The sequence below is a fragment of the Boeremia exigua genome (assembly GCF_020726555.1).
Source record: "Boeremia exigua strain MPI-SDFR-AT-0100 chromosome Unknown C7974scaffold_8, whole genome shotgun sequence".
Classification (NCBI taxonomy): Eukaryota; Fungi; Ascomycota; class Dothideomycetes; order Pleosporales; family Didymellaceae; genus Boeremia; species Boeremia exigua.
In genome coordinates, this window is record NW_025763525.1 from 98,876 (window position 1) to 115,498 (window position 16,623).

A 16,623-nucleotide genomic window follows, 5' to 3' on the forward strand; every position below is an offset into this window, starting at 1 on the left:
CAAGAGACTTGAGAGCAGATCAAAATCCCACAGAGAACCGGAGTACGCCATCCATGGAGACACCGATCATTCTGCACTTGCCCGAGACACCACGAGAAGTATGGTGGTCGTGTACAAAATCGGTCTAAGCCAATAGCCTCGCCTAAAGCATTACCCTTCCCCCGCCGCCCGCCAAGCGCCCCCGACATTCCCTCGACCACGAATCCAGATAATGGTCAGGATCGACAGGTCAGCCAAGGCGCACGTCCGCATCATGGACAATGTGTCCAACCACAGAACCATCGTTCGTCAAGCCACTTTCCGGATCCCCACCGCTGTGGCGTTGACACTACACTAGTGCATGACGGCCCGTTTGCTTATTCCAACACAATTCCAGCCGTTCATCTCCACGTTCTGGGCGCGAGATCAACAGGAACCATCGCTTCGAATCTAGGATCGGCCGCCAGCTAGTCGGGAAAGAGATCCGTCCGTTGTCGGGATGCGCTTGTTTGAACTAGGCGGACAGGGCTGGCTAGGTACAGTATCTGCATAGGGCATTTGCTGCTAGACAGCATTCAACAAAGAAGCGAGACCTCTTTGGTGAACGCTAAAGATGACTTACTTGCAAGTCTATGCAAGAGCTAGTAATTCGGTACAGTGTGGAATTGACATGCATGCTGCTGGCAACATAACTTTTTCCAACTTCAGCTGCCTAATGTATCAACTAGAAAAATCGCACTGCTGCAAGCACGACCAGCACAGAGGAAATCCGCAAAGAAAACACCTCTCGAATGTGGCAACTCATTTGACCACAACTCAGTCATCCAGAAATCCGACCTTGGCGTTGCGGTTCGCAGCCTAGGTGGCTGCCATGTGGCGCTACGACAACATGCTCAGGAGCGGAGAACCTTGAGCAAATCTTGTCTAGCGCGTCAGCAATTCAGCTAGGAAAGCTTGTTCCTGCATGAAGGCATATCGGTTTGGAGATCCGGAGGCTTGGATTCTCATGATACAGTCCGAATGAGGAGTTTGGGATCTGGAGACCATGGCCGACGAGAGTCTGGCCATGGTGGTGTACAATGGCATACAGCAGCTGAAGAGACGTGTATAAAGGTCTCCAACATCGCCATTGACCATTCACTCAACCGAGACCATCTCATCAAACCAACCCATCTCTTCTACTCGCCACCAGCAACCACCCACAATGCGTTTCTCCATCCTCGTCGTCCTCTCCGCCGCAAGCCTCGCAACCGCCCAACTCACATACAACCTCACACAAGCCCTTGCACCTGGCAACTTCAAGAAATACCGCTGCCTGTAGGCGTCCCCACGCGAAAGACTCCTCTCGCATAACCTGACTTCGCCCAGCGACAACGACAAACTCCTCGCCCTCATGCCACCCGTCACAGCAAAGTGTCTCAAGACCTGCCAAATCGCAGCCAACAAAGGCGACGGATGTGCCGAGAACGACTTCGCGTGCCACTGCGTCAACTACAACACCTACTCCGATGTACGTCCCCTGTTGTGCCCCCATCGCCCTCGTCCTACAAGGTATCAAGCCTCTAACACCCCCCAGCTAATCGAGCCCTGCGCCTTCGCGCTCCCCGCTAACCCCGCAATCAACCCGCCGTGCGATACAAACGCGCTGATCGCCGCGCGCCCGATCATCCAGGACATGTGCAATTTCTTCAATGCGACGCTGTATGCGGACTATCGCCGGTGTCCGCAGGAGCTGAGTAAGAAGAAGACGTATGGGATTATTGCGAAGGAGGAGATTGAGTGCACTTTCTAGGTAGTGCGGTGTGCAATTGTGTTGGTGACGAGGATCTGTGGTGGGAGAACTCGACGAGTAGCATCGGGGTGGATGTCTTCATCTACCATGTACCTCCCACATGCTACTGCAGCGCTCAAAAGAGGTTTTGTGAGTTGGTAATCTAGCTGTTACATGATTAAAGTAATATTAGCGCTATTTCAGCTGCTGACCAGCTATCAATCCCTACACTTAAACAGATACTGCTAAATCTGCACTATAATACATATACATCATTCATTAAATCCTGCACTCAATCGACTTGTGACAGACTCCAGAAATTACTGCACCCAAGTACCTCTTGATTAATCACTCGGCACTAGGCAAGATCGTGACTGTTTCTATTGCATCTATCTTTTTTGGAGCTAGTACGCGGTATCAAGGGAAACCTGTCTAAAGAAACGTGTTGAGCATACAAACAAGCATCTCAAAAAGAGAAAGTAAGAACGGAATTAGTAGTCCCTATCTTTCATGTTTTGCATCATACTCAACAGCGGCTCGGACGTGCTTGCACCCATCGCTCACATCCCAATCTCTACACGCTGTCATCAACCATCCGATACACAAGCGACCCAACCCATTCGCCCTTGCACTCCCACGCGCGCTCGGTCAGACTGTGTTTCGAGAACCCCAGACGCTCTGCTAGACGCCAGCTCGCGGTGTTGCGGGGGTCACATTCGATCTCGAATTCTAGCGTGGTGGTGTTGTTCGTCCTCTCGCGCTCCGTGAACGCCGCAATAAGCGCCCTTACAGCCTCAGTAGCCAGCCCCTTGCCCTGCGCGCGCGGAAGAAAAGAGTACCAGAGATCGATATGCGCGCGCGCTGGCGCGTCGAACCCCATCTCCACGCGCCCAGTCTCCGCGTCGCCCTCTACACTCCCCTCTGCACCTCCCGCCACCGCCACCGCCCCTCCCCTGACCACCTTCCCGCCAACCCTCCCCACAAAACCCCCTTCCCCCTCACACACAACAGCCACGTCCACCACATCCCTCTCCTCCGCAAACCCCCGCTGCATCTCCCACACCACGGTCCCCCTCGCGCCCTCCCGCGTCCACGGCGCCCACGACTGGAACCGCGCATTCTCCGCACAGCTCTCGAGCTCGAACACCGCATCCACATCATCAGGGACGTACTCGCGCAGCGTGAGGCGCGACGTGGTCACGGGGTGAAAGTAGTGCGGCGCAGCGGTAGCGGGCGCAAGGGAGCCCAGAAAGTCCTGTTTTTGGGCGGCGTACGTGGCAGCGTCACGAGCGGTGTGTTTCAGCGCCGCGTACGCGGTGCGCAGAGAGGGCGTCGAGGTGAGTGCGGCGCGCACGGCGAGGTGCGTGTGTGCGGCCAACGAGGTGGAGGCGCACAGGTACAGCGTGTGGGCGTGCTCGGGGGAGGTGGGGGTGAATGCGATACCGTGGGATGGGGGGTGGGCGGGGGAGGGGGTGTAGTTCGGTTCGAGAGCGGCCCAGAGGGTGGCGATGAGGGATGCGGGGGCGGTGAGGAGGATGTCGATTATAGGGCGGCTAGGGAGCTGGGGTATGGCTGTGCTGCCGATATGGGTGAATACGATGTCTGTGTTGTTGGGGAGGGCGCGAGTGAGGTCGCGGATTATGTGCTCGTATTGTGAGGGCCATTGGGCGTTGTAGGGCTCGATGGTGTGAGGCATGTTGTGGTTGGATCTCCTCTGGGGAGGCTCGATGTTTTTGTCTTGAGGTGCTCGGGAGCACTAGCCCATTTGATAATGTACGTATCTATCAAGGTAGCACAAGAACGATGATGAGAAGATTCTGACAGTAAAAATCAGTACCAAGAAAGAAAGCAGTTGAGATTATTAAAACTGGCAGTATTGGTAAGTAGTCGGAAATTGCGCCCTTTCAAACGGCGTCCGCCCTTTCTCTAATTCCAGCTCAGTCGTACTCTTCGATCTTGATGACGGGAATATCTGAGTATGCTGGAGGCAAATCATCTTGCTCGGACTCCAGTAGAGCGTACTCTGCGTCCATGTCCTTGTCCTGCTGCCTTCTCTGGTACCAGACGTGGACAAAGAAGATAATGAACGCGAGGAGCAATACGAGCGGCAGCAACAGGGCGTTGTGTTGGATGTTATCCAGCCAATACTGCCCCATCCTGACAGAAAACATGTTCCACGTGCGAGACCAGGAACCCAGCTTGCCGTAACTATCCCACTCGCTAGGATTGAAGGAGGTCTTCACCGCAGCCATCTTTCCGCATTTCATCTTGAGTGGCTGTGCGCGCATGTATCTTTCCACGATGTGAATGTCCTCGATGATCAAGGAGTGTCCCTCCTCGCTTTCAACTTTCTGCTCTTTGACCAAGATCTGCACTATTCTGCGATCCTCGTCAAAGGACGCAACCTCGCCATTGCGACCGTAATGGAGACCGGTTACATCAAACTGCAGCCACCACTGTCCAGGAGTCTTCGTCTTAAGGAGCGTGTGCTCGTACTGCAGTGGGAACTGGTGGTAGTTCGTCTGCTCGATGACTTGTGGGTCGAGCATCCCTTCGCGCACGATGCTATCCATTGCTTCCTGAGAGATGTTGGCCGCGACTTGGTAAGCGTTTATGAAAAGTGGCATCGTGGCGAGGGGCAGAACTTGGCCTCCGTTCAATTCCATGGTCGAGATTTCGGACCGGTCGTCTCTGATGTCGAACTCCAAGAGCTTTTCATCGGTCAGTCATGTTTCACAATCTGTCTAAATCTAAGTAGAACGTACCAAAGAGTTGTCACGCTTCAACCATACATCATTCTCGCCGTCTTTGACAAGGAAAGGACAGTCCGGACATTCCAGCTTCACAACATAGCTACTATTCGGTGCAATGACAGTGATTTCAGACGCAACTTCTGGCACCGGCATCCCGTGAGCCTTGTACCAATCTGCAGTCTCGTCATACTTGAGATTGAGATTGAACTGTGGCGGAGGATCGGCTTCAACAGCAGTCACACTGGCAAAGGCAGCTGCAAGGGGGAGAATGGAAAGTAAGTGCATGTTCACGGAATACAAAAAGCGCAAGGAAACGACAGTGAGTGACGAGGGTCGGAGGTGGTTGAAGAGAGCCGGCGGGTGCTGTTCGGGGAAGAGGACCCAAGGGCTCGGGGAGACGCTCCTGGACTAACACTCTCGCGGACTAGGCCCAAAACTATTCTTAGTTGCCGAACTGCCGCAAGACAGAAAGCTTGGCTTCCGCGAACCTCCAGCATCAAACTGCGATTCAAGAGACATTCTTGGGTTTGAAAAAGCAGCATGCTTCACCTTCAGCAGCGCATTGACAGATACTCCACCAGGTACCGCTGGCGGGCTGGCGATCTGTTGACGTCACGACAACAAGGACGAACCTTGCGTAGGATGCCGTCGGGATCCGAACGGTAATAACATTTACGAAGTACAGATTTTGAGCTGTGGCTGTGCTTACTGATGAAATACCAAAGCCGATACAGCCGGATCCTCTGCCAGGCTGCTAAGTGCACCCGACGCCGAGTTCACGATACTTTTCGAACTGTCGCTAGGATGTCTCCTATTCCCCACCGTTCTAATCTTTTTACCCTGTTACAAAGGTAGCAGCCACTCATTTTCCGCATTCGGTCATCTCTTTGGTGTAGGTGTTTGTGCCACCAAATACATCTTGTAATATTTTCCGCGGACTCCGTTGTCTTACAAGCCAACTCCGCTACGTAGTCCGTTCTGGTTGAAAAGCACATCTACCCAGCTTCAGTACCACCGGACGTTTAGACTTTAATTTTGACATCATGGACACCTCAAGCGATATGAGCACAGTTCAGAAACAAGACTGGCACCACAGAGGCACAGCATGCGTCACACCGTTATCGACTTGTAAGTCTGACTAGTCTACTTAACCGCTCTTTACTTACAAGAAATTAGGCTGTCTGACATGGTGGTGCCCTTGCGTCGTCTACGGGCGCACTCGTCATCGTATGAAGGCCAACGGTAATATGAATACTTACTCGTGCTGTAACACCAGCGTAAATACCACAATCCTCTTCGTTCTTTACATTTACTAACAGAACTCAGTGCGCCGCATTCGCCGGAATGGGCATCGTTGGTCTGTCCTGGATTTTACCGCTCCTCAACCGCGGCGAGGTTCGCGCAGAATACGGGCTAAACGGTAACGGCTGCAAAGACTGCCTCTGCGCTTGCTGCTGTGCGCCTTGTGATCTGTTACAGCAAGAGAAGGAGGTGGAACACCGTGAAGCGCAGCGCAGACCGCTACTAGATCAACCTGGCAAGGTGGATGCGATGAACTACGCGCCACAGTAACAGACGTACTTTCATTGAGTTCAAATCATAAAGACATGGCGACTTTTACTGGCTTACCTTGGAGTTTTCTTTTGTTCAACGTTCAGTTCTTCCCTTGCGCTTGCTTCAATATACCCAATTCATGATTCGTTGCCACTTCTCACACTCACATTCACACTTCTATTCGTGCTATTGATCGATTGTATTTGAACAGATTGAAGTATCGTATCAACCTCCTCGAGTCGCGAGGAAAAGGCGTCCGCCAAACTTTTACTACGTTGCGCAAGCCGGTCCTCAATCCACAAAATCGACTTCGTTCCTTGCACGCTGTCTGGTAAACACTTCTTTCATACTCTCAGTGAAATCCGAAGTCACTTGGTCTACCCTATTCAGGTGCTTGATCGTTAGTCGTCCGCCCTCGCTCTTAGCAAGCGCCCTTGCGTAAGTCACGATATTTCTGATCTGTCTCCCGTTGGTCTTATTGGCTTTGGCAACGAGTGGAGAATATTCTAGAGCGTCTAGCAGTGCTGCTTTGTCTTCGAATTCCTCGGCTGGCAGGTACTCTAGCTTGTTCTTATAGATCCGGATCTTTTGGTCAGTTGTGAGGTCCTTGTAGCGTATCGCAAGCTGAATTCGAGACTGAAGCGCATTGTCGATAGTGCGAGCTCGGTTGGTGGTCAAGATGATGATGCCTGCAAACGCTGTTAGTGCAACTCATCGCCTTTCACACATGGTCCGGCAAACCTTTGTAGTATTCCAGGCAACGCAAAAGAACTGATACCAGAGCGTTTCTTTGCAGATCTCCTTTCACCCTTTCCTCCACAAACACATCAGCCTCGTCCATCAGGAGTACGGCCTCCCAGCGAGCAGCATCGGCGAATACCGGCGTTAGGGATTTCTCGGCCTCTTGCGCTGTGACACCGATCTCTGCAACAGAGACCGTTAGGAGTGGGCGTCCTGTTGTCAAGGCGATAGTCTCCGCTGTCAACGTCTTGCCAACACCAGGTGGACCGTGCAAGAGGATCACTAATCCCTGGCCCTTCCCTTCGATGATGTCGATGCTTTTTGACTTCGATTCGGAACTCTCTGCACCAGCACTGTTGCCCTTATTGGTGCTACTCAGCGTAGCAGTGACCTTGTGCTGCTGCATGAACGCCCAGAGTAGCTCCTTAGACTCTCTTTCCAATTCGAGGTCTTTCCAGAATGGTCCTTCGCGGGTTTTGTCGTCTTTTGGTGCGCTACTCTTGACGTTATCGACAAGGAACTGGCCCCATAGCTTTTCTTTGAGTGCGAATCCTAGCAGCCTGGGTGGCAGGAGCTGAAGTCGAGTTTCGTCTGCTGCGAACTTTGATGCAGCCTCGGAAGGCTCGAGCATCGGATCTGGCTTCCACTGCTGGGTCACCGAGGCTCTACACACTGGACACAGACAGCCTGAGGGCGAAGTCGGTATCTTCTTGCCCAAAGGCGGCATGTTGTTGTGTTTCATGGGATTCTGCTCCGAATGGAGGAACGAGAAGTTGTCGATGATCACTTGGCTCTGGCTGCCCACCATTTCAATCGGAGTTACGTTCACGTCCAAGTCATCGTACGGCAGCTGACGAGAGTCTGACTCGTCCACTAATCCATCCGCGTTACGCGCCTGTTTCGTTAACCTGTGTCGCATGGTAGGTGTAACCTGTGCTGTGCCTTCATAATGGCACTGAAACTTTGCTGGATCCTGCGTGCACAGCTCGACATATTTACGGCCACGCTCGATGAGGTTCTTCTGCAATTGCTCACTGCTGAGTTGCGTGTCTTTGCCCTCGTAGTATTGTGTCGGAAAGACATCCAAGGAATCGATAGGGACCTCGTTCTCGTACTCCTTGATGGTGAATACATACGTGAATGCAGCGAATTTGGTTCCATCCCAATCAAATGCTGTGCATCTGATCCTGAAAGCGTTCTTATATCCAGGCGCAGAAGAAGTGTGGACTTCAAACTTTTGCATCTGGCCCATGTATGATCTGGCATATACTTGTGTTTTGTGGCCAAAGAGTGTCCAGAGAAACCGGAACTTGATCCTTCGTTTGGTCGTGATGGTCTCTCGGCTTCGGAAGTACATTTTTAGACTCTCCGACTTCTTGATGTACACCATCAGGTCCTTCAAGTCTGCTCTTGCTTGCTTCTCAGACTCACTGTCTGTGTCTTTTGCTTCGCATACTTTCTCGTGCTCGTCCCAGCGCTCTACAAATATGTAGAACGGGGACTGTACTGTGACTGACTCATCAGCTTCAGTGACCACATCCTCCCAGTGTTTGGTAGCCTGCAGTAACAGATTTTTCATCTCACGCGAATGAATTTCGACCTCTTCAAAGTCGACCTTGTCATTATCGTGAAGCTGTCGTCGAAATGTTGCTGGAATCTTTGTGTCACTTGTGCCCAGTTCCAGCTTACTCTCGATATCTTCCCACTTTGACTGATTTTCGTTCCACTGTCTGGTGTCAGATTTGTAATCAAAGTTGCCACTCATTAGTACCTACTTTATTGACTACAGTTTTGATGCGCGTTACTTTGGTACTGCCGTCGCCTGTTGGGTCGTCTTCGCGCGCAGGCATTTTGCGTTTCGTAGGCAAGGTCAAAGGACCTTCCTTCGCACCATCCACTGCATCCTCTTCATCTTCTTGACCATTCAAAGATGGTATTGTATGAATTGGATTGCCCCCCGGCGTGAACGGATTGAAAGACCGTTCTGGCTAGCAATCGTCAGCATCACCGATTCCTGCGGCAGCTATGCCACAACACATTCTTACCGGTGGATTTCGCCCCAGAGGCATACCAGATAATCCGGAATGGAAGTGTGCAGACGTGTGCATGGGAAATCCGTTCTTTTCTGCCCATGAGGGCCTATCGAAGTACGAAGTACGGTCATATTGAGGCCCTCGTTCCATGTAGGGTTGCCGGTCGAAATATTGCATCTGTCCTTGGGACATATATCGCAAGCGGTCTTCGAGTTGATTGTTTTGTGCTTCGAGACGCCGAAGCTGCTCAAGCTGTACTCGTTAGTCTATCTGCATGTAGTAGAGTGGACGATGCTAGTCGTACGAGCCGGTCCATCTCCTCATTCGTCGGGGCACGAGAGGTTGCGCGGCGCATCTTCGACGTGTTTCAATTGTCATGTACTATCGAATTCTACAGGAATACCATCAACTGGCTTTCTGGATAGTCTGCCGAATCGACAAACGTGTCTGGAAACTTGAAGGTTGCGGCAAGGCTGAAGGAAGCACATCGTCTTGCGGAAGACTTGTACTTGTAAGCTGACGCCTTATTATATGGGGCTGTTTTACGCTGGGGCGCATTCTGACACACGTACGTAGAACGGTGCGGGCAGGGTGGCAGGCGGCACAGTGGGGGCGGTTTCTGGTCTCGGTTAGGTTGGGGGCGCAAGGCCCCAATCGATACTGTGCAATAAGGATTAGGGAGGGCCAATCCGTCTTGTGATTCGCAGACTCAAGCAGTGAAGTGTAACGCGATGCCTAATCGTGAGCAGTTGCACTGCAGGGGTGACTGGTGCCCTCAAATGCGCAGCACCGCGACTGTGGCGCAATCACCACAGCCTGCTCGAAGCAGCTATCTTAACTTCTAAGTCGTGTGAGGCTCCCAGATTCTCCAGAAACTTAGTCCTTCACACCATCTGAAAGCTTTCGCAGCGAGATGGGCAAATCGATTCGCAACTGGTTCGTCCGTGGAGATAGAACCCCGGAGTGAGCTACGATAAGTGCTGACAAACCGACATCTTGAAGCTGACATTACTCAGATTGCTGTCTCCGCTGGAGAGGCTCACTCAAAGCCATGAAGCATGGTGCGCTTCGGTTCTGACTCTTGTCAAAGTAGAAGATCGCAACGACGACCGGCCTGCCAAAATTCCAAGCGAATATTCTGCTGGCTCTTTATCTGACGTAGAGCTAAGAATCACTGAATTGTCTACGAAATGTGCTCAAACACATGCCGCTGCTCAGAGCAGTATGATACTGGCATCGACGGCACTATTCGGCCTCAAAACAGAACGTGAGTCTGGAAATGCGCGCAAAGCCGGTGTGGAGACGCAAAAAGTGCTTTCCAACATAGGAAGCTTTCTACAAGGGTTCTCTGGAATCGCAGAGATTGTGAAAGCAGCGGACCAACAATTTGGCGGCCTTGCTTATGGCACCGTATCAATACTCGCAACCGTTGCTGTGAACAAGGCTGAACGCGAGGAATTCATCGAAGAAGTGTTGGAGGAACTTGCACACGCATTCCCACGACTCAACGTTCTCGAACACATCGAACCGCGTGACAGCCTCCGCGCTCTCATGATTGGAGCCTTTGAAGTAACAATTTATTTCTGTCGCCGAACGACCGAATACTGTATGGCAAGTTCGGTGAAAAGAATCAAAGAAGCATCCTTGAAGCGTGATGAGATGCTAAAGACGGTCTCACGGCTGCGCATCAAGCTTTCGGAAATCCACAAGGAGTGCGAAGTCATCATGATGCAAGACCTGAAAGAAATCCGGAGCACTTTGGATGCGATGACAATCAAGCTCAACACCGCCGCGTTGGAAGTCAACGAAACTAAGGTCCGTTTACAAGAAGTCCAAGCGAGAGGGAAAGAGGTACATGCGACTGGCGAGGACACCAACAATCGGGTCCGAGAAGGCCAGGCCTGGATGGAACGACAGGAGCAATCGAGAGCACAGAAAGCGTACCTCTCTGAGCTCAAGAAATCTCTGGCTATCAAAGACATGATGAAAGCTCCCGATGCGATATATCGAGTTAGAAGTCTGCTACGGCGACTGGCGGAGAATCAGGAACAGAACTGCAAGAACGCAGCACAACTTTCACCGGTCATCCTGAAGGCCAACAAAACATTCCGAGAGTGGAACGAAGAACCACGATCGTCGATGTTGGTTCTCGGAGGTTACAATTTTGTCAGAGATATCGACTCCGAGCCCGAGAGCGAAGAAGAAATGAGCTGGTTGTCCTTCGCCAGCGTATGGTACACAGAAGATGCACTTCGAAAACCAGGACTTACTTTGAGCTACTTTGGTCAGCTGAATTATACAGTCAGGAAGCAGCACCGACATACTTTCTGGTATGTCATGAAGACATTCGTCTATCAACTCGCACAGACCCTGCCCGAGGATTTACTGGAGCAGCATGAGAAAGTGCTATCAGAAACCAATCTCTCATCTTGGAATGCCGCAAACAGCGTGGAAGCCATCGAACAGATGATTGGTGTCCTCACCACATTGCTAGATGTAATACCCGAGGACGTGCGTGTGTCAATTGCCATCGACCGTCTGGATCACTGTCGATGGGACGACTTTACTGAGAATGGCGTAGATGGCCTGGGTCACGCTGTCCGATTTCTTTTACAACTTGTTCGCCACCGCAAAGTGGGTTTGAAGGTCTTGCTCGTTATGAACAATCATTCTGCTGTCAATATCGCGAGGACACAGAAGTGGGCTGAAGAATTTATGTCGATAACACATTGGCAGCAGGAAGCTGAAGAGTAATGGACACGGCTGGTAACGTCGTGACATAACTAGGGGGGAGGCTGAGAGCCCCATAATCATATTAGACTATTTACATATCGAGCTGGATCTGAAACGACTAGGTGAATAGCCAGATTTTCCAGATGAGAGGAATCAAGCAAGCCGCAGAGTGAGAATACGAGAGCTCAGAACATCTCCTTTGGTGACAACTTTCCATGTTGCCATTCAGTACGTGTGTAGAGATTGGGTGGATTTTAATGGAATCGGCTGTACCGCTCTCGCAGACCATAGGACCGTCCCTTGACTCTTTTTTCGAGTCGACGTGGTGATATTTTATTGTATGTACTACAAGAGTCGTCTACCTCTTCCCTGTGCGGGACGCCTTTCGATAGGATTCGGAGCAAGGCTAGGGTGATTTTTTCGATAGTGCTTCAGACGAGCATCTGTGAATACTCGATCACAATGAAGTGCTTCACAATTGTATTGCGAAATCGCCGCCCCGTGAACATTCCGTTTGTGGCGGGCAAGATTTCCTTGACGGTAAATCCCGGTGAAACACGCATCGCAGCCAATGGCATCGCAGAACAGATCTTCCGGTCAGGATGCAGAAGAGGGTTCCAGGAGAGAAGATTCCCATGAAGTGGTTGTGGAACATGTACCCCAGCAAGAAGTGGCTGCATATGACGCTGTTTCTGACGCCGTTTCTGACGCCGTTTCTGACGCCGTTTCTGACGCTGCAGCCTGGGTGGATGTAGTTTCGGGCAGATACCGTTCATAGGGTCGATCGGTTACAGCGTCTACATCTGACGAAAAGCTATAAGACTCTCTCACAGCTCCTATAGCACTCCAAGGCTGCGACCAGAGATCTTGGTACCGAACTCGAATAACTATGGGCGAAACGGAGTCTATCGTGCTTAGTGCATAACCCGAAGATGTTTCACTTCTGGCAACGTCAGTGCTTACACTAAATAACAATTCCCACATACTTACGAAAGGCTATGTCCCTGTGCCTGTATCGCATCCTGAATAGGATTGAATCGTGTGAATGAAGAGCTTGCTGGTAAGGCTGAACGATCGTCCACAGTCCCATGACCTGATGTCGAAAGCCCTGGATTCTGAGCGCTATGATAGCGCCATATGTGTTCGACGTACTCATCAGGGCTTAAAGGATTCTGGTCAGACTCTCTGACCAGTGGCTCTTCTCGCGGCACGTTTGGTTGCTACTGGCGAGGCTATTAGCTACAATCAAGGTTACTTTGGACGATTCACTCACTCTGTAGAATGTGTTGGGAGCGTTGGAAAGATGCGATCGCCACAGGTTCTCGTAATGCACTCCTGATCCTAATTGAACGGTGCCGCTCGATGATCCTGCGAGAGTAGGCGGCGGCAGAGTTCGAGTTGTATCGATGCACAATGGAGCGTTTGTGTTGTTGACAGGATGTGTACCAGTAACCCCGATATCGTTTCCGTGAGAGGCAGAGATATCAGACCCTCCTTCCCACTGAACCTCGGACTCTAGCAGCTGTGTTGACCCAAATTGTGGAGAGACCCCCGTTGGCCCAGTAGATATTTGGAGATCTTTGTAAATCCTCTCGCACAACGCATTGTACTGTGACCGTGCAGCGGCTCCCTTTTTCTGAGGACGATCGATGTTGCAGTGTTTGCCATGCCCGGTTTGAAACAACGCCTCATCGACAATAGTCTCGTTACATGTGAGACATAACTTTGCGAACATTCCATGTTTACGACTCAAATGTTGCCTCATCCCTGAGGGAGTATTACCTTGAAACCCATGGCAGGTATGTGGTATCGTAAGTCTTGTCTCAGCTTGAAACTTTGGACAATAATACTTGAAAGCGGAGCTCATCGTCTTTTTCCGGCGGGTCCTTTTGGCAACCGGCTCGAATGTGACGTTTTCAGCACACTGAGCAACGGGATCTGTTTGATCTACAGAGACCCGTGGGGATTCTTCAGAGTGCGTTGTCGCGAAATATCTTGCCTACAAACGGTCAGGCGTTGTCAGGGAAGGAAGACAGGTGACGAACTTGGTCAGCCACTTGGGCGTGTTGTACTTGTGAGGCGGGCCATGGAATGGGACTATCGTGATAGTTGTTAGGGTATACGGAGTATTCGAAGAGCTCGCCCACTGAATAACCTTGGGTGCTGCTCATAAAGGAAGGAGGACTCGTGTGTTCCCGGAAGGGATGACTCATGTCTTCTTGAAAGGCGTGTAAGACCATTGAGCCGATTGAGAAGGGCCCGCCGGAAAAAGACGATGAGCTCCGCTTTCAAGTATTATTGTCCAAAGTTTCAAGCTGAGACAAGACTTACGATACCACATACCTGCCATGGGTTCCAAGGTAATACGTCGGGGTGGTCAACTCTTTAATGCGTAGTCCCACGCGGAGTGATTGGGTTACTCACACGAAGGCTTGCATAAGTGCTGAATTGCAGACATGCAGACATGCAGACGTGCAGACCTGGAAACTTCACCTGGCACCAAGGCTGCCAGGTTGTTTTCACACACACACAAACACACACACAGTTGTGCTCTGTCCCTTCCAGTGTCAGCCTTTCCCGCATATTGACAACATACACTGTTCAAAACGCGCAACATCACACATGAACTGGCTTCCTCGAGCCACCCGTATGAATCTTGCACCCGAAGGACCCCCTCGAGGTACTGTGGACTTGCTCACTTGCACACTTGCACACCTGCACGCTTGTTTACAACAAGGGTCTGCGGACACGTCATGGCACATGAATGGCCAGCCGACCCCAAGGCTGCGTCGTCCCGCAGATGAGGCGCAGCCACTAAACCGCTTCTATCGCTCGATAGCTGTGATGTGCCGTTGATGTCTGCTGTTCGCCCGTTCTTCTGTTCAAGTCCTCTGATGTTCATGTCGAATGCTTCGCCACTCCTATGTACGTTCGTCAAGTTTAGCCTTCAGCCTTGTTTGATACAGGCGCATTTGGCAGGAAGTGTATGAGGTCATTTAGGAGAGTGGCAGGTAAAGGACTAGCTGGTTGCTCTTGTATTCAATTCGCTGCTGAAAGCGATTCGTTTGCGAGTTCCAGCAAAGGCGATATCGCCGAAGGGTCGCTGCTGGATATCAAGGGTATCAAAAATGGCGAACAGACGCTGTGCTCATGCGCTCAATGCAATTCTTCCTTCACGCCCACACACCGAGGGTCCAGCTCATTCGCTCACCAGCGCCACGCGTGACTCCGGGTCCCATACTCTGCCGCTGTGGAATTACAGAAACCTCCTTGTCTCTTGACGCACCTTGCAATCCGTGTTGTAGATACCGCTCTCGGTCGATCTCGACAATCCCTCGAATCCGCTGGTTGGTCACCAGGCTGGCCCCAGCCCAAGCACCGAGCGTGTGTACACCTCTAATCGTGCCGCCAGTCGAACACTCGAGTGGCGGACCGTTTCTCAAGCTGGTCTTGGCGAGCTTAATGTCAATGTTGTCGATCTCTGGCTCTTGCAAACCAGCTGGCAGAGAGGCCGGCGCTGCTGACGCTCTGTGCGTATCAGTCTGTGCTTTCGTAGTCAGCCTGCGCTGCTGTGCCTGTAGCCTTTCCTCATGCCGTCCAGCGCCTCTGCCCCACGTCTTGACTGGATCCCAGCCTCTTGACTGCACTAGGTAATCCACCTCTTTCAGTACGCGGGTCTTCAGCCCCGGCATGTCTGCAACTCCACCTGTTATGACGATGCGCGACATACATAGCCGGCGAACATCAACTGGGAGTGCCACCAGTGTGCGGTAGATGAGATGATGGATAGGCAATTCTTCATCATCGAACTTTACTTCTTCGTCGTCCTTCTTTTTCGATGGTGCGTCTGCCTCGAAAAGTATGTTATCGGCTGGCTTGGCTAGAGAAGCAAGTGCTACCTTGAGCTCGGTCGGTGGAGTGTTCTTCGGGAACGGAATAGTAACGGCGGGTGGAGGGTTTTCGACAGCATCTGCCCACTCTTCCAGCACCGGCGCCTCATTTGCGGTGAAGTAGACGGTTCTCCGATTTCCCTTGGAAATGGGTTTGCACCAGCCCACACGTGTAAGGACCTCTTCTGCTTCCTCAAATGACACGTCTGCTTTCGGTGTGTTTGGCGCAGCGGCTTCGTCGAGCTCTGCGTTCAATATTCTGGCCATATCCTCACTTAGCCATTTGCCTGCTCGTAGTGACCGCTTCTCTCGCACTTCCCGGTACTCGTACACCGCTGTGACCAGTGTCTCCGCCCACCCAATATCAACAACCAACGCTGAGCGCAATCCTGCGGCGACGGTGGATAAAACGGGGCTCGACAAGAGAGTGATACTGGGCGCATGGAAGCTCTTGAACAGTATATCGAGGATCTTCGAGAGCAGCGCGTGCGGTAGTCGTGGCGGGAGCGCCAGTGAGACGCGTCGCGGCTTTGAGTCTAGTAAGAAATACTTGCTATACGCCTCCCTCATGGCCCGCTCAAATTTATCTCCCAACAGGTCCATGTCTGTCTTGGTAAGATCCAAACGATACAGCCCGTGGTCCTCGCCCCATGCCTGGAGTTTCCTCATTGCAAACACGTCATCATACTCGCCCGGTTCCTGGACAAGCTTCTTTTGTCGTCTGATTTGATTATATCCTGGGTCGCATTGCCTGTAGTCGCCTACCCTTCTCTGCTTGTCAGGACCAAATGGAAGCGTGCATCGCGGGGCACTTTCGCCAGGAAAACCAGCCCGCACGAACCGCGAACCAACCTCTATAACGACATACTCGTCGTCAGTACGATAACTTCCGCCCGGCGAACCGTACAAGGAGGAAGTCGCGCGCTGGAGAGGCGTTCGCGGCGATTCGGGGGTGGACGCTAGGTCTGCAAGACGCGGAGTTGTGCCTCTTACAGAGCGTCCCAATGACGCAGACACTTTGCGTTCGGCGCTGATTGACATTGTGGTAAGCCCGGATGGCTGGACGAGGTTGTGCGCTCTACGACATGACGATCGTACTGAGCACTGGTTGTTTGGTGAGACCCTTGGCTGTTGGCTTCACACGCTTGAACATTCTGGGTGTTAGCGCG

General features: G+C 51.8%; 8 protein-coding genes across 8 annotated transcripts; 4 read left to right on the plus strand and 4 right to left on the minus strand.

The window, feature by feature from the left end:
* Window positions 1-1,183: 1,183 nt before the first annotated feature.
* C7974DRAFT_314852 (uncharacterized protein) lies at window positions 1,184-1,771 on the plus strand (the record flags this gene model as incomplete). The annotated part of the gene is made up of 3 exons (XM_046138476.1): window positions 1,184-1,296; window positions 1,348-1,489; window positions 1,556-1,771. 3 exons carry the CDS (start codon window positions 1,184-1,186, stop codon window positions 1,769-1,771), a joined length of 471 nt encoding a protein of 156 aa, XP_045995112.1.
* A 553-nt stretch (window positions 1,772-2,324) lies between these two features.
* On the minus strand, window positions 2,325-3,446 carry C7974DRAFT_314119 (acyl-CoA N-acyltransferase; the record flags this gene model as incomplete). Its single annotated transcript, XM_046138441.1, has 2 exons — window positions 2,325-2,657; window positions 2,709-3,446. 2 exons carry the CDS (start codon window positions 3,444-3,446, stop codon window positions 2,325-2,327), a joined length of 1,071 nt encoding a protein of 356 aa, XP_045995113.1.
* C7974DRAFT_397042 (uncharacterized protein) lies at window positions 3,193-4,996 on the minus strand. Its single transcript, XM_046142148.1, has 2 exons — window positions 4,516-4,996; window positions 3,193-4,461 (listed from the first exon to the last, which is right to left on the minus strand). The coding sequence occupies exons 1-2, from the start codon at window positions 4,786-4,788 to the stop codon at window positions 3,688-3,690; spliced, it is 1,047 nt and encodes a 348-aa protein (XP_045995114.1). The 5' UTR covers window positions 4,789-4,996; the 3' UTR covers window positions 3,193-3,687.
* A 568-nt stretch (window positions 4,997-5,564) lies between these two features.
* Window positions 5,565-6,075, plus strand: C7974DRAFT_314751 (PLAC8 family-domain-containing protein; the record flags this gene model as incomplete). Its single annotated transcript, XM_046138472.1, has 3 exons — window positions 5,565-5,631; window positions 5,680-5,780; window positions 5,830-6,075. The coding sequence occupies 3 exons, from the start codon at window positions 5,565-5,567 to the stop codon at window positions 6,073-6,075; spliced, it is 414 nt and encodes a 137-aa protein (XP_045995115.1).
* A 273-nt stretch (window positions 6,076-6,348) lies between these two features.
* On the minus strand, window positions 6,349-8,377 carry C7974DRAFT_314820 (uncharacterized protein; the record flags this gene model as incomplete). The annotated part of the gene is made up of 2 exons (XM_046138474.1): window positions 6,349-6,746; window positions 6,799-8,377. The coding sequence occupies 2 exons, from the start codon at window positions 8,375-8,377 to the stop codon at window positions 6,349-6,351; spliced, it is 1,977 nt and encodes a 658-aa protein (XP_045995116.1).
* Window positions 8,378-10,055: 1,678 nt separating this feature from the next.
* On the plus strand, window positions 10,056-11,585 carry C7974DRAFT_414441 (uncharacterized protein; the record flags this gene model as incomplete). Its single annotated transcript, XM_046143800.1, has 1 exon — window positions 10,056-11,585. One exon carries the CDS (start codon window positions 10,056-10,058, stop codon window positions 11,583-11,585), a length of 1,530 nt encoding a protein of 509 aa, XP_045995117.1.
* A 1,767-nt stretch (window positions 11,586-13,352) lies between these two features.
* C7974DRAFT_397047 (uncharacterized protein) lies at window positions 13,353-13,751 on the plus strand. Its single transcript, XM_046142149.1, has 2 exons — window positions 13,353-13,563; window positions 13,610-13,751. Exons 1-2 carry the CDS (start codon window positions 13,357-13,359, stop codon window positions 13,640-13,642), a joined length of 240 nt encoding a protein of 79 aa, XP_045995118.1. The 5' UTR covers window positions 13,353-13,356; the 3' UTR covers window positions 13,643-13,751.
* An 827-nt stretch (window positions 13,752-14,578) lies between these two features.
* C7974DRAFT_210195 (actin-domain-containing protein) lies at window positions 14,579-16,578 on the minus strand. The gene has a single exon (XM_046136949.1). It carries the CDS (start codon window positions 16,493-16,495, stop codon window positions 14,738-14,740), a length of 1,758 nt encoding a protein of 585 aa, XP_045995119.1. The 5' UTR covers window positions 16,496-16,578; the 3' UTR covers window positions 14,579-14,737.
* Window positions 16,579-16,623: the final 45 nt, after the last annotated feature.